Source organism: Oryx dammah, unplaced genomic scaffold (genome assembly GCF_014754425.2).
Source record: "Oryx dammah isolate SB20612 unplaced genomic scaffold, SCBI_Odam_1.1 HiC_scaffold_2, whole genome shotgun sequence".
Taxonomy (NCBI): Eukaryota; Metazoa; Chordata; class Mammalia; order Artiodactyla; family Bovidae; genus Oryx; species Oryx dammah.
In genome coordinates, this window is record NW_024070186.1 from 182200578 (window position 1) to 182216472 (window position 15895).

The window sequence follows — 15895 nt, forward strand, 5'->3', positions numbered from 1 at the left end:
ACTCAGTATTTTTAGGATTGTCCCCACTGTGTGTGGAGGAGGGGACGAGGAGGCCTATTAAAGGCCCTGAGAAGTCCTGATCCCAAACCCAGGCTTCCCTAAACTTATTTAGATCACAAAGCCCATTTGGGGAAGTTGAACACCTACTAAAATTCTACTGATATGTCCAAGCAAAAAATTACTGTAAAATTCTACTGCACACACTTCGGGCGTAAGAACCAGTAAAGACTTGACTAGGAGTGGTTCAACCCATCCGGCCGGCCTGTCCGGGGTGACGCCCAGTCAGGTGCACCCTGACCCTGACCACCTCCCACGACCGAGTCCCTACCACGCTCGCCCCTCAGAGGAATCAAGGAGTTCGTTTCACCGTATCTGAAACGGTCTGGCTTTTTGTGCCTAGAAATCTGTGCAGATCAGAACGGAAGCTGGCCCGCGGCTCCACATCCAGCCTCCTCCAGACTGTGCTGAAGACTCTGAGCCAAGTGGCGATGTGACTGTCAAGGTGAAGGATGCTTCTGGGGACCGTCCACAGGTAGGACCGGCTTCAGTTCGGGGCTAGAGCAGCTCTCAGGGGCGCCAACAGTTCCTTATTTCCTTCCTTCCTTCGCAAGAGCCTGCCTTCCTTCCCTCTTGCACTTATTTGCTACACTTTAATGAGCATACAAACCTCGTGCTAGACACTCTGCTGGGAACCCACATCCAGAGATCAGCAAGGCTGGTGTCTGACCTAGAAGAGGCACCGACATATAATCCGTCTACTGAAAGAGGGAGGTGAGAGGTGGGGCAGGGCATACGGGGACCAGGAGGGAGAGGATCTGGGAAGGCTTCCTGGAGGGAGTGGCATTTACCTGGTTCCTAAAAGCTGGAGGGGAGGGGAGGTAAGCCGAGCTGATAGCCTGTCTGCACCTGTATACGTGCGTGCTAAGTCACTTCAGTCGTGTCCAATTCTTTGCAGTCCTATGCAGTGTAGCCCGTCAGGCTCCTCTGTCCATGGGATTCTCCAGGCATGAATACTGGAGTGAGTTTCTATACCCTTCTCCCAGGGATCTTCCCGACCCAGAGATCAAACCCATGTCTCTTGTGTCTCCTACATTGGCAGGCAGTTTCTTTACTCCTAGAGCCACCTGGGAAACCCTGTGTGCATGCACCTGCTGTTAACTATTTTGAATATCCAACCCTCTGCCACCCCCACTGCCTAGGCCAGCAGAACCACACACATGGGAGCACCCAGAGGCCCATGTGTAGCTGTAGCTGAGTCCCTGGCCATGCAGCAGCTGACAAGGTCGACCCCTGAGGTGTTTCCCTTCCCTTCCTCCAATTGTCATTTCATTTCTGAAATCCTTGGAATTGTGACAGTAAATCCGTCTCCCTTTCACCATGCATTTGTTGCGTACCCACTTTTGAGCATCAGGCTCAATCCTGGGCATCAGAGACACAGAAAAGAAAAAAAACTGACAAGGCTCCTATTCTTAAGCAACTTATGTTCCAGAGGGAGAGACAGACTATAAAGAATAAAATAAAAAACTCAGAAACCTTTCAAGACATGCAAAGTAAAAATTAAAAGTGAAATAAAAAATTTAGAAAAAGAAGAAAATCAAGAAATAAATAATGCATTCTAAGGGGGGAAAAACAACCAGAAAGGGGAGATGGCACAGTGTGGGCAAGAGGGAACATTAGATGATAGAAAGGGAAGGGATGCTTCTCTCAGGTGTGACATTTCAGGTGAAACTTGATGGATCAAACAGAGCCGGCTGGGGAAAAGCATTCCAGGCCAAGGGAACAGCAGGCACAGGGGACCTGAGGCTGGGTTTGTTCAAGGCACACGATGCAGGCATGATGTGAGCAAAGGGGAGTTAGGAGGTGATGAGGTCAGAGGAGCAGGGCGGCCAACCGGACAGTGTGCACGGTGAGCAGGGTAGGGGTGGGGATGGAGGATGGGGTTTTATTTCAAGGGCATTGATTTTGCAGTTAGGATGAGTGTGTAGATTATCGCCACAGTTATGTACAAGCTGAATTTTAGAGAGGAGGCAAAGTCAAGCTGCTGAGTCAGTCCTGCCCCATTTGCTGAGAATGAGATTGTTCGGCCGTGGACCCAAGCTGCAGATTCCACAGCCTCCCCAGGACAGACTCTTCCTTCTGCCTGCCGCTTCTGTACCTGAAACCTGCTTCTCTAGAATGAAAATGACTCACAAAGGAGACAGGAATGTCACCCTGGAAACATTCCTCTGATCACCGTTGCATGTTGGTCTTCCCTTCTTTGCTCCTCAAGGAAGGACAATTAAGGAGCAAGGGATCACTTTGTTTCACATTCCGGCTGCAGAAAATCTGAACGTTAATTGCAAATTTTTGTTCTTCCTGGATAAAAAAAATGTTCTTTTCTATGGAAGGACCCAATGACCTTGTCTCTGTAAACAGTCCATAGAAATGGGATTTTTACAGTGGGCAAAACTGTGGACTTTGTTGCCTTCAACACCCACCTCCCACACAACACACACACACACACACACACACACACTTGTTTTTGAATCAACCAAAAGGTTCCCTGCTCAGGAGTCTGTGCTAACAGCCTTCAGCTTCCCTTCACTGGGGAGGCTGGTTTGAAGCCAAGCTCAGTCTGTCACAGCCCCAGCCCCGCCCCGTCTCAGAACGCCTGCATGGCCTTCAAGCATGTTAATCCTCTCTCCTCCTTTGGCCATTTGGTACCCCCCACCGCCACCCCTACCCCGTTAAATGAACATATATTCCTTTCTTTGCAAGCTCCCGAGCTCCCTGCAACACCAGGCAGCCTGTCCCTCACAAGCTGTTAAGCTCCATTAGCATTCCTGGGTGCGCCTTCTCGGAGCAGCATCGCCCCACTCACCCGCACTTAATTTTTTTCCACCGTGAGTGCTTAATTGTATTTCCTCCTGCCCTTTTTCTCCCCATCTTGAGGGGGCCCTCCGTGAGGCTTCACAGTCAATTTCCCCTTGGAGTTATTTTCCTCCTAAGTGAAAGAGTAAAATGGCCACGCCAGTTTTCAGCAAAGGCAGAAGCCTTAAGAGATGCTATCTGAACAGGGAAAGGGAGAAAAAAAAAAAAAAAACACGCCTGGCTAAATATACTCAGTCCCCCTCATGCTGTTTGCAAGCACAGCCTGAAGCGGAGCAAAAGGAATTGCTGTCCGCGTGTGTACTTTTCATCTGACCTTCACTGTTGAAACACACCAGCCTTTTCGCCTTCCATCAGATCCTTAGTGAACTTCAATTTCTTGGTGCTCTGAGTTCACAGATGGGGCATGTGTAAGCATGTTCTGTTGGCCTCCATCCCCCTCCCCCATTGACTGTGCTTTTTAGAAAGATGTGAATTACTAGCTGGCATTTAAAAATCAGGAGATTCCATGTCAATCTGTACTGAGGGCTTTTCTTGAAAATTCGAAAGATTTGGGAATCACATTCTTTAATGACAGCCAAGCGTGGAGCTGGGGGGTAGCTCTCCCCTTAGACAAGACCGTGTTGCATATACCACGGTCCCCACCACATCCGAGGCACCATCTAGATCCTGGAGATAAAGCAGACAAGTATATAGTATGCCACTGGGCAGAGTAGGGCTTCCATAGTGGCTCAGACAGTAAAGAATCTGCCTGCAATGCAGGAGACCTGGGTTCGATCACTGGGTTGGGAAGATCCCCTGGACAAGGGAATGGCAACCCACTCCTGTATTCTTGCCTGGAAAATTCCAAGGACAGAGGAGCCTGGCGGGCTCGTCCATGGAGGTCACAAAGAGTAGGACATAGCTTAGCAACTAACACTTTTTAACACTAGGGCAGAGTGAGGAGCTGGAGGAAGTGGGCAGAGGTTGCCATGTTATGTGGGAGGAGGGGGCTTGCCCTTGATGAGGTGCTGTGTGACCTGGGGCCTCAAGGAAGCCAGCAAGTGAGCAGGTGGAGCAGAGCTTCCGCACACAGTGGGCAGCAGGCACAGAGGCCCCAAGGAGGGAAGACAGCACAGAGGCTGGTGTGGCTGGAGCTGAGCAGGCGAGGGGGCGAGGAAGAGGGGGAGAGGCCAGAGGCAGAGCCGAGGCTCAGATGACATTGGGCTTTGAGAGCTGTGCTCAAGACTGAGGCCTTCTACTATGAGTCAGCGGAGGAGCCATTGTAGGGTTTTGAGCAGCTTAACACCTCCCGGGGAAGGAGGGCACCTCTTTCTCTTTCCAGAGCGTTCTGCTCAAGTGCCCAATTCTGGTCCCGCTGGCTCTCTTTGGGGTATGTGTTGCAACAGTTAGTGAGTCTCCATCGAAACGCCTTTGGCTCCATTTAAGGACCAGGAAGGAAACTACATATTGTTTTCTATGATTAAATTATCCTTTTCCCCCTGATAATGCATGATCAATATTAAAAATTCAAAATGATACAAAGAAAAGTCCTCTCATAATCGCACTGCCCTGGAGACTACTACTGTGAATAGGTAGGTACATGACTATCCAGACTGAAGATTTCATATGCACATTATATTCCTTGAAAGTATACATCAATTATATCCAACATGAGATAGTTGATCTGAAATGTTCTGGTCCTGGCCTGTTCCCAACGAGTGGGTGTTTCCTGCAATTAGTTATCTTTTCAGTTCCTGAGAGCATGACAGGTAATGGGAAGAAGGTTTGCCCACTGTGGCAACTTCCAGAAAGCCTTCTTGAGTTTTTCTTTGCATCGTGCAGATCCTGGAGTGGCGTGCATTAGGTATTAGCCCACAATTACAGTTCGGGGCTTTGAAGTCTTTGTTCCTTGCTGACACCTAGAGACCTGTGCCCACCCGTGTGCCACCAGGAGGGCTGCCACATACAGACTCTGCTGTGGCCCGTGAGATCTCACCCACCCGTCGGCGCCATGTAGATTAGCTGGTGGTTCCCCCACTGATGGAGCATCCCTCAGTGACCCACCTGTCCCACTCTGTCCCCAGCAGGGCTCTTCAGTAAGTCCCTTCAGTCACCCTGCATTAATTTCAATGGTTAGACTTAAGGAGGGATTTTTTTTTTTTTTTTTTTAAGGGCAGTTCTCTAGCTTGGGAACTTCTGCAGTTTCAGATTACCATATAAATAACCTTTAAGCAAGTGCCTTTTTTTTCCTTTCTTTTTTATTGTACTTTTCACATAAATGGGATTATACCATCCAGGCTCTGATAATCCCACAGTTTTTAGATAACAACATACTGGGGCCATCTCACAATACCCGTATCACTCAGACATCTGAACCCAGTGGCTCTGGTGGTTGGTGGCCCCTAGTGTGAATCCTGGTCCACTTAGCAGCTGTGTCTTGAGGTGATGTTGGTAAAGCAGGGGTGAGTTCCGACAGATGAAGAGTGAGAATGAATGAGGGGAGGCATGGAGACCAACAGAGGGGAAAGAGGACCCCGTTCATTTCCAGGGATGTAAGTTGCTTTTACCACGCCCAGTTCTTTCTGCTTGTCCTTAGGATACCAAATCTCCCACCAGCACCACGCCCTGTGATTTTAATTTCTCCCTTCCGAACGCAAAAGGACGCCCTGACCCTCCAAGCAGTACGGACAGAGAAAGGATCCTCTTAACTATTCAGGATGTAATGGTAAGATGGACTTTCACATCCTAACTGTCAGGGGTCAGGGTCTTCTCTGTACTAAAATAGCTGGGCCATAGGATAGACCCCCATGGGAGAATCTCCATTTACACCTGGGAACACAGCACAGATCACAACAGGATTGGATGTGAAAAAAAAAAAAAAATCTCTGGTCCACCCAGCAGGTTTCAAACAACACATTAGAGACTTGACTTGATCCCATGCCTTTCTTGTCTTTTTTAAATTGGACTATAATTGCTTTACAACGTTGCGTTAGCCTTTGCTGTACAGCACGGTGAATCGGCCATATGTATACATATATCCGCTCCCTCTGAGGCCTCCCTCCTCCCGCCACCCCAGCCCTCTAAGTCATCACAGCACAGAGCTGAGCTCCCTGTGCTGTGCAGCAGCTTCCCGCTGCTGTATCTCTTCACATGGCTGTGTATATATATCGGTGCTTCTCTCTCAGCTCAGCCCCCGCCCCCCGCGCCTTCCCCGCTGTGTCCACAAGTCCGTTCTTACATCTTGTGCCTCTGTTCCTGCCCTGAAAATAGGTTCATCTATACCATTTTTCTAGATTCCATATATATATATATATATATACATATACATTAACATACGCTATTTTGCTTTTCTCTTTCTGACTTACTTCACTTTGTGCGACAGACTGCAGGTTCCGCATCACTCTCATCGTTTTCTTGAGTGGTAGTAAAAGCTCTCATTAAATGAGCACTTACTCAGGGACCAGTAGTGACTGGAGAACAAATCATCCATCACTGCTTTCATGATTGCTGCGAGTTCAGTGCTAGGTATTTTCATTCTCCTTTTATAGTTCGAGGAAACAGACATGAGAAATGATGTTGCTTGTCCAAGTCTCAGAGAAGCCCAGACTGGAAACCCTGACCCCAGGACTCTTTGTTCCATGAAATTAGCAATCACAGGCCAGGAATCGCATTATGTTGTTTTTGCTTCCGAAAGGGCCCAGGTCTCCCTAGGGGCAGGGTCTATTATGAATATTATTGAGGTTTTTGCCTGGGAGGAAGGTGTTGAGAGGTGGCCATCCATCAGTTATGTTTTAAACAATGATGGGGAAGACCTCTCCTCTGCCAAACATTTCCCCACTGAACGCAAGGCTGGGAACATTGATGAAAAATGTTTTTCAAAAGTGAAATCCAACGGGGTATACAACCAGACAAAGCCAAAATGAGGGACAGTCTATAAAACAACTGGCCTGGAGGCTTCAGAAATGTCAGTTGCATTAACAGACAGAGAAAGGCTGTTCCAGGTTAAAGGGGGCTTAAGAGATATCACAGTTGTGTATTGTGAGATCTTGGGGGGAGGGGGAGGTGGTTTAAGGATAGTTTGGGAAAATTAATGAAGTTTTAAAATTAACCATATTATATAATATTGTAACCATAATAGAAAATAATATTGTGGTGTTAAATTTCCTGAATTTGATAATTGTATTGTGGTAATGTGAGAGAAGGTCCTTGTTCTCAGGTCTCAGAGAACTGGTGAAGAATTGATGAATGTAGGTGCTGGGTATTTCGGTATTCATTGCACCCTTCTATTACACATTGCTGATAAATTTTTTGTGGGTTTTACATTTTTTCAAACTAAGTTTTTAAGAAGCTGGCTCATTAAGGAGGAGGTAAGCTGCTTCAATAGAGCTAAGCATCAGCAAAGAAAGAAATAGAAAAAAAGTGAAAAATTGAGACCTAGTTTTTTTTAAAAAAACTTAGGATTGTATTGATGTCAGTTTCTAGATTGTGCTATCATTATATGAGATGTTACCATGGGGAAGACTGGATGAAGGGTACACAGGATGGCTTGGTATTGTCTGCAATTAGTTCAAAATAAAAAGTAAAAAGCTATTTAAATAAAATAAGCACAAATGCCCAGGTTCCATCACCCAAAGCTTTTGATTCTGATCCTGTTTAGGCTCAAACAGACTCCTCTTGTTAGGCTCTCCACGTGATTATAATTTGCAGCAATATTTGAGAACCCGCTTCCCTTGTGGCTCAGCTGGTAAAGAATCTGCCTGCAATGCAGGAGACCTGGGTTCTATCCCTGAGTTAGGAAGATCCCCTGGAGAAGAGAAAGGCTACCCACTCCAGTATTCTGGCCTGGAGAATTCCCTGGACGGTATAGTCCATGGGGTCGCAGAGAGTCGGACACGACTGAGTGACTTTCACTTTCACTTCACTTTGAGAACCACCATTATAAGGAAAAGAGAGAGAGAGAGAGCCGTGGACCCTAAAATTTGATAGGCACAGGAATCACTAAGCATATTTGTTTAAGATGTATGTATTAGGTCTATTTTTTTAAGCTGAGAGACTTGTTTATGGGCGGTCACATAGTTTTTAACAGATTAACTCCTGGGGATTCTGAATCAGAAGGTCTGAAGATCAGTTCAGTTCAGTCACTCAGTCGTGTCCAACTCTTTGAGACCCCATGGATTGCAGCACGCCAGGCCTCCCTGTCCATCACCAATTCCTGGAGTTTACTCAAGCTTATGTCCATTGAGTCAGTGATGTCATCCAACCATCTCATCCTCTGTCATCCCCTTCTCTTCCCACCTTCAATCCTTCCCAGCATCAGGGTCTTTTCCAATGAGTCAGTTCTTCGCATCAGGTGGTCAAAGTATTGGAGTTTCAGCTTCAGCATCAGTCCTTCCAGTGAATATTCAAGACTGATTTTAGAATATTCAGAATATTCAGGACCAAAGATTAGAGTTGACTTCAAATGGAAGGAAAGTTTTTGAGATCATTTGAAGTTTGTGGCTTGGATTTGGGGACTCTAAAAGAAAGAAATGTTAAAATTGGAAGTTAAAATCTCCTCTGAAAGTGAAGATGAAGTCGCTCAGTCGTGTCCGACTCTTTGCGACCCCGTGGACTGTAGTCTATCAGGCTCGTCCGTCCATGGGATTTTCCAGGCAAGAGTGCTGGAGTGGATTGCCATTTCCTTCTCCAGGGGATCTTCCCAGCCCAGGAATTGAACCCAGGTCTCCTGCATTGCAGGCAGATGCTTTACCATCTGAGCCACCAGGGATCATATGAAATTAAAATAACTGTCAAGAATAAAACTAAAACAACAACCACAAAATTCCATAGGTTCACAAAAGCCAGAAAAGGATGGGAGGGGCTCTGCCCTTGTCTTCAAACCACATCCTGCACTTCTGCGAACTCAGTCAGGAGAGGATGTCACTTAATAAATGAAAGATGAGAAAGCATAATAGCTCCTGGCAATATCTCTTGTGTTACAGATCAATTTCTATCCAGAATATCGACCATACATATTATGAAAAGACTAAATTATGTTTACTATACATACTCTTTTTAAGAAGACAAGAAAGTCAATCTATTTTGGAAGTGTTTTAATATAAAATTATTTTATTTAGGTTTTTGACTAAATTATTTTATTTAGGTTATTTAAAGAGGTGAATTTTAGAGAGATAGAAAATTTGTTTTGTGTTATTAAGGAATTATTATATTAAGACAATGAATATGCACCCTTCATATTTGGTTTTCTCACCTTGGTCACATTCAAAACATGTCACATGTTCAAAATATGTCTCAAGCTTGAGGAAAAGCAATTCATGAAACATAGGGGCTTGTAAGAGAGGATTTGTTGTTGTTGTTGTTGTTGTTGTTGTTCAGTTCAGTCGCTCAGTACTCTCCGACTCTTTTCGACTCCACGGACTGCAGCACGCCTGGCCTCCCTGTCCATCACCAACTCCCAGAGCTTGCTCAAGCTCATGTCCATTGAGTCAGTGATGCCATTCAACCATCTCATCCTCTGTCATCCCTTTCTCCTCCTGCCTTCCATCTTTCCCAGCATCAGGGTCTTTTCCAATGAGTCAGCTCTTCGAATGAAGTGGCCAAAGTACTGGAGTTTCAGCTTCAACATCAGTCCTTCCAATGAACACCCAGGACTGATCTCCTTTAGGATGGACTGGTTGGATCTCCTTGTAGTCCAAAGGACTCCCAAGAGTCTTCTCCAACACCACACTTCAAAAGCATCAGTTCTTCAGCACTCAGCTTACTTTATGGTCCAGCTCTCATATCCATACGTGACTACTGGAAAAGCCATAACTTTGACTAGACGGACCTTTGTTGGCAAAGTAATAGCTCTGCTTTTTAATATGCTGTCTAGGTTTGTTATAGCTTTTCTTCCAAGGAGCAAGCGTCTTTTAATTTCATGGCTGCAGTTACCATCTGCAGTAATTTTGGAGCCCAAGTAAATAAAGTCTGTCACTGTTTCCATTGTTTCCCCATCTATTTGCCATGAAGTGATGGGACCGGATGCCATGATTTTAGTTTTTTGAATGTTGAGTTTTAAGCCAGGTTTTTCACTCTCCTCTTTCACTTTCATCAAGAGGCTCTTCAGTTCTTCTTTGATTTCTGCATAAGGGTGGTGTCATCTGCATATCTGAGGTTATTGATATTTTAATCAGTTATGACTTGGAAAAAAACTGTGCTCAAATTCAAATAAGGGTAGATGCATGGGTACTCAGCCACTAAAATGTGTCAGACTCGTTGTGACCCCTGTAGTCTGCCAGGCTCCTCTGTCCATGGAATCTTTTAGGCAAGAATACTGGAGTGGGTTGCCCTTTCCTTCTCTGGTAGATCTTCCTGGCCCAAGGATCAAACCCACATTTCCTGCATTAGCATGAGAGTTCTTTACTACTGAGCCACTAGGGAAACCCAGGAAGGGTAGATAGGTATCGACAAATGGAAAATGCATCCAAAGGGAAGGGCTTGGACACGTGACCTCAATAGCCAGCTTCAACACGCAAGCATGTTTCATGGGCTGGCCCGGTGTTGTACTATAATCATCACTGTTGCTGTTTTATTTTGAATTAGAAAACTTTTATTCTGAGCCTGAACCCTTCAGTTTGCCCTGGTCTTCACCATTCCATATTGTCTAATACCAAGGCTCCCATTACTATTTCACACAACAGTACATTTTCTGAAGATGTGGGAGTCTGTGGCTCCTGTTTTAGGAAGGAGAAAGAGCAAGATTAGACTCTGCAAGTCTGGAGAGGGTAGTTTGGGCTTTTCTATAAACTCTGTAGGGCCTTGGCTACGTCACACTTTTTTGGAGCCCCATTTCCTCCCCTGTGACAAAAAGGAGTAGATTAGGTATTTCCTGGGCCTGTCAGCTCTGAAATCATAAATCCCAGGGGGAGTTTATGGATGTTCCCATATGCCAAAATCCAGAGGATTTTGCAGAGGATACATAATAGTGCATGGAGCCCCCCTCTCATCTCAGGACTATTTCTGGAGGCTGTTTGCAAGTTACATATTTAGGGCTTGCAACACCCTTCCCCCACCCCAGATCTAAGTTTCAGTTTGCCAGAGACCTGTGCTGTCTCATTGCCTGCTGTGTCTCTGGTCCCTAGAAGAGTGCCTGGCCTAGAGTTAGTTTGCAAATCGTTGTAAAGCAAGTGAATTGAGTAATTGATTGATTGAATCAATGAGCGAGCGTGGCAGAGATGTTGATTAGGCCCCCTGGCCAGCCCACACATAGCTGAGTTCAGTCATCACACCACTAAGTTGTAATTATGGTGACAGTATTTTCCAAACTATGAATCAGGACCCATAATCTAACAAAAGAATTTTTGTGCTGCTTGGGGTAGAAGAGTCATTTTGGGAGATGTAGCTTGGATTCTGAAATATTGGGATTTCTGGCAGATGGTGCTAATTAAAATCAATATTTTAAGTGACATGAGTGACTCTTTGGCAGGGGTTGGGGGGAAGAAGGACAGCACTTGGCTTGGGTGTCAGGGCGTGGCAGGGCATAGTGGGGACAGAGGGAATGGTCTCTACATAGCTTGGCCGACTTGTCTTTATATGGAAATAGGGTCCCAGTGATACCAGCCTTTCTAGTTATAAGAGAAGCCAAGTGTCTGGGCTTGTTTGTGTCGTGATTTTCTCCCAAATTTTTATGTTGGTAACTAATTCACAAGGGCTTCAGTGATGAAACCTGATGGCTCAGTGGTAAAGAGTCCACCTGCAATGCAGGAGGCACGGGTTCATCCCTGGCTCGGGACGATCCCCTGGAGAAGGGAATGGCTGCCCATGCCAGTATTCTTGCCTGGGAAATCTCATGGACAGAGGAGTCTGGTGGGCTAGAGTCCATGGGGTCACAAGATAGTTAGACACGACTTAGCTACTCAACAACAACAGCAAAACTGATTCACGATTTTCTGTGGACCAAGCAAAATGTGCCTGCCAGTCAGATTTGGTTTACAGACCAGCAGCTTGTAACTTTTGATTTAGACAATGAAAGTTTTGTTCCCTGCTGAGTTTTTTTGTCCTTTCCAGTGGTACTTGAGTTAACCCCTCTGGTACCCAGAACCATCACGGGCATGGTGTCCTGAATGAATGTACCCAGAGATACCTAGCTGGATAGCTCAGACCAAAGGACCACCTGGTTGATGGCATTAGACTGGTTCCTGAGAAGGTAGGTCAGACAGCACAAAGCCAGCTGAGCAGAAATAATTCAGCGATGACCATGAATGATTCATGTGGAGTGATGCTGAACAAGCACAAATATCCATGAAATGCAGGTCCAGATCTGAGAGACATAGTATCCTTTCACCCGATAGAGCATTCCTGTAAGTGAAGATACTCAATGGTATTTGACTTCCTAAAGCATCCTTTTCAATCTTCATAAAAATGTAAAATGATCTCTGAATCAATACTGGAATAAATAATCTTTTATATTTCTTGTTTATAGCCTACTTAGAATTTCTTAGGTATTTTTATATTATTTTGTGTCATTTTATATAACATCTAATATACGAGTCATTTCCCATTAAAAAAGAAGTTAAGAAGTAAACTGAATAAAATAGGAAAAGCTCTCTCTACCCAGACAATCCAGGCCCAGCTTTCAGTTCTACTGAGCATGCATTCTTTCTTTATTTTGTCATTCATTCATTTATTGTTTTCTATTTCAGTTCATTTCTACTTTTATCTTGATTCCTTCCCTAAACTTTTTTAGTTTATTGCTTTGATTCTCCACCATCCCTGTCCCATACCTGGCTTCTTACTTTAAAAGCTTAATTCACTTATTTTCAGACTTATTTTCTAATACAGCGATTTTAAGGCTACATATTTTCCTCTGAATATTGCTTTTCCCTTATCTCATAATTTTTTTTATGTATATAAGTGTTTTCATTGTTGTTTGCTCCAATTGCTTTGTGATTTTAGAGTTTTTTTCCTGTTTATTTAGAAGAGTTTTACAAATGTTCTAAATAGAGAATTTTTGTCTTTCTGGGTTAGCTTCTAATTTTGTTGCATCCTGATTAGAGATTGGTCTGTTTGATTTCTGTTGTTTTGGAAGTTTTGGAGACTTTGTGGGTCTACCAAATCATTTTTTTTTTTTTGTGAATGTCCTATGGTATTTCAAAAGAATAATCATTCTCTTTCTTGTATAAAGTTTTCATGATTAAAGCAAGCTATTAATTGTGCTATTTAACCAGGCAATCACGCAGGTCCCAGTATAGTCCCAGATCATTTTTTATCAGAATCACTAGCTTCTTATTTAAAATAAATTTTAAATAAAAGACTTTAAATCTAAAATGAAAATAAATTCTCATATTCCATTAAAAGATATAGAACTGAGTTGAGAAGGGAGCAAGGTGCTCAGTATCTGTATTTTTAATAGGACTCCCAGAAAATTCTTATGCTCAGTAGCAAACCACTGCAATAGAGTGTTACTCAATTTTTGTCTATTTAATCTGGGTGATTTCTGTGAACTTGTCAATTTTCCGTTATATTTTTCTGTTTTGCTTTATATATTTCAAATCTCTGTCATCATGTGCTTATAAAGTCAAGGTGTTTTCTAACAGGTTGTTCCTTTTACCATATGAATATATCAGTATCGTTATCTTTGTCCTAGAATAAAGTGATGAGCTCTAATTTCAGGGTCCTTACTGTGTATTTTTAAATCACATTTCCTTACATCAATTTTCACAGAACTGTGGCTAGAAAAATTTGAGTTATACCTGAGCGTCAATTACCAGTGCAATGTTTTTGCTTTTCTGCTACTTTCTTACACCCCCCCAGTCAACCTTGGATTTACTTTCACTGATTTTCATTCAAAGATAAATTGATGCATGAAGCCCTTCCCATAGAGTTCAGTCTCAAATGTCCACTATTATGAAGGAAAAAGCCATCCTGAGTCCTTGCCTGGACTAGGTGGGTCTTCTCAGTCTAAAGGCTTGTCTTTTTCTTTAGCATTGGAAAATGCCCATTTATTATTATTGTTGTTGTTATTGTTACTGTTTTCCTTGTTTCTGTTCTATCCTCTGGAGCTTCTCTTGGACAAATGTTGACCGAGATCTGCAAGTCTCCTAAGTTTTCCTTCATATTTTTTGTCTTTTTATACTGTGTTCTTATGAAATGGTTTGGCTTGAATTTGTAGCACACTAAATAGCTTTTCCTGCTATTTATCTTTTTAAAAATGTTAAGGATAAAATTAAAACTTAAAATCTCTGTGTGTGTGCTAAGTCACATCCGTCATGTCCAACTCTTTGTGACCCTATGGACTGTAGCCCGCCAGGCTCCTCTGTCCATGAGGATTCTCCAGGCAAGAATACTGGAGTGGGTTTCCATGCCTTCCTCCAGGAGATATTTCCCACCCAGGAATCAAACACGCATCTCTTCCATCTCCTGCATTGGCAGGCAAGTTCTTTACCACTAGCGCCACCTCGGAAGCCCAAGATCTTTAGTTGTTTCTTTTTCGTGGACGAAATGTCCTCTTAAATCTCTCCAGGGACATTAACTTTCAGTATTCTAAAGTCTTCTTCTATTCCTTTTTAAAAAATTAATTTCCTTTTGGCTCCACTGGGTCTTTGTTGCTTTCTCTAGTTTCGGCAAGTGGGGGCTACTTTCTGTTGTGGTGTTCAGACTTCTCATTGCGGTGGCTTCTCTTGTTGCAGAGCATGGGCTCTAGGGCATAGCTGCTATGCCACACATGAAATCTTCCCAGACCTGGGAAGGAACCCATGTCCCCTGCATTGACGGGCGGGTTCTTATCCACTGCACCACTAAGAAAGTCCTTTCCTCTACTTACTCTATTAACTTTCCTTCATAGGATATTTGTTCTTTTGGTCAGTGTTATCTTGTGCCAATCTTCAGGATTTGGATAAATGTTTGGTCATTCTTGCTTGTCTGCTCATCTTTGTATCTGAGAATCCTTCGTCTTCTGCCTGTTCTCTTCGGTGTAACCTGACCCTGATGTTGGCTGGGGCACAACACACTCCTGGAAGCTGTGTGCCTGAACTCCCCTTCCAGGAGTGGGAGCTCCTAGTCTACCTTGGGGACAATGACCTCCTGGGGCATTGCCCTGCCTTCCTGCCCCAGTGCCTACATTCAGGCCTCAGCCTGCAGGTGAACATCTCTCAACTTAATACAGCTGGGGAGGGGCCACTAGCCCTAAGAACAGGCCCCCGTGAATGCTCCAGGACTTCCTCTCACTCCACCTTGACTCTGGACTCGCATTGTGTGCACACGCACACACACACACACAGTTCCTTCTATGGAAAATTTTACTGCCCTTGTTTTAGTCTGTCGTTTCCTCTGCTTTTACTGCTCCCTAAGTGTAATCTCTGCTTTCTCGCCTTTCAGGAATTCCTCAGAATTTCTAGCAGCATTCCGGCTTGTTTGGTCTCTATCCCGCCATCCCTATACAATGTCCTTCTCATGATCTTTCAGCCAACCCCACCGCCCCACCCCTGCTGAGCAGGCTCAGGTGAGGCGTCCACAGCGCACTGATGCCACAGGGTTGGCCCAGGGCATCACAGCCAGGAAATGGTACCCATCTGCTTCCTGAGTCTGTGCTCTTTCTTTTACATCACTCCACACCCACAGACGAGGATGGCTTTCCCCTTCATAACAGTGGACATTTGAGACTGGAACTCTGGGGGAAGGGCTTCAAACATTAATTTATCTTTGAATGAAAATCAGTGAAAGTAAATCCAAGATTGACTGGGTGGGTGTCGGGGGGGGGGGTGGTATAAGAAAGCAGCAGAAGAGAAAACATTGCACCAGTAACTGACGCTTGGGTGTAAAACTCAAATTTTTCTAGCGATAGTTCTGTGAAAATTGAGGTAAGGAAATGTGATTTAAAAATCCACAGTAGGGACCCTGAAATTAGAGCTCGTCAGTTAATTCTGGTAAGTTTGTGGTCTAGATGCCACCAGGCTTGAGGCATAGATTGGTAAGCCTCAAATGTGGGTTCCGGACACTTGTTATGCTTGTAATTTCTTATGGAATAGCCGTCTCTGTTGCCAGATTATAAATTTCATGAGAGCAAGGA

At 44.3% G+C, this 15895-nt stretch overlaps 1 protein-coding gene across 2 annotated transcripts in view; it reads left to right on the top strand.

The window, feature by feature from the left end:
- LOC120876459 (katanin interacting protein) overlaps positions 1-15895 on the top strand; it is a 235688-nt gene that overhangs the window by 84997 nt on the left and 134796 nt on the right. Inside the window, exons 4-5 of one of the 2 annotated variants that reach the window (XM_040258393.1) lie at positions 401-532; positions 5447-5575. In XM_040258393.1, the coding sequence (XP_040114327.1) occupies positions 5573-5575 (3 nt within the window). In that variant the 5' untranslated portion in view covers positions 401-532; positions 5447-5572. The remainder of the gene's footprint in view (positions 1-400; positions 533-5446; positions 5576-15895) is intronic. The other variant, XM_040258385.1, reaches the window with a different exon arrangement.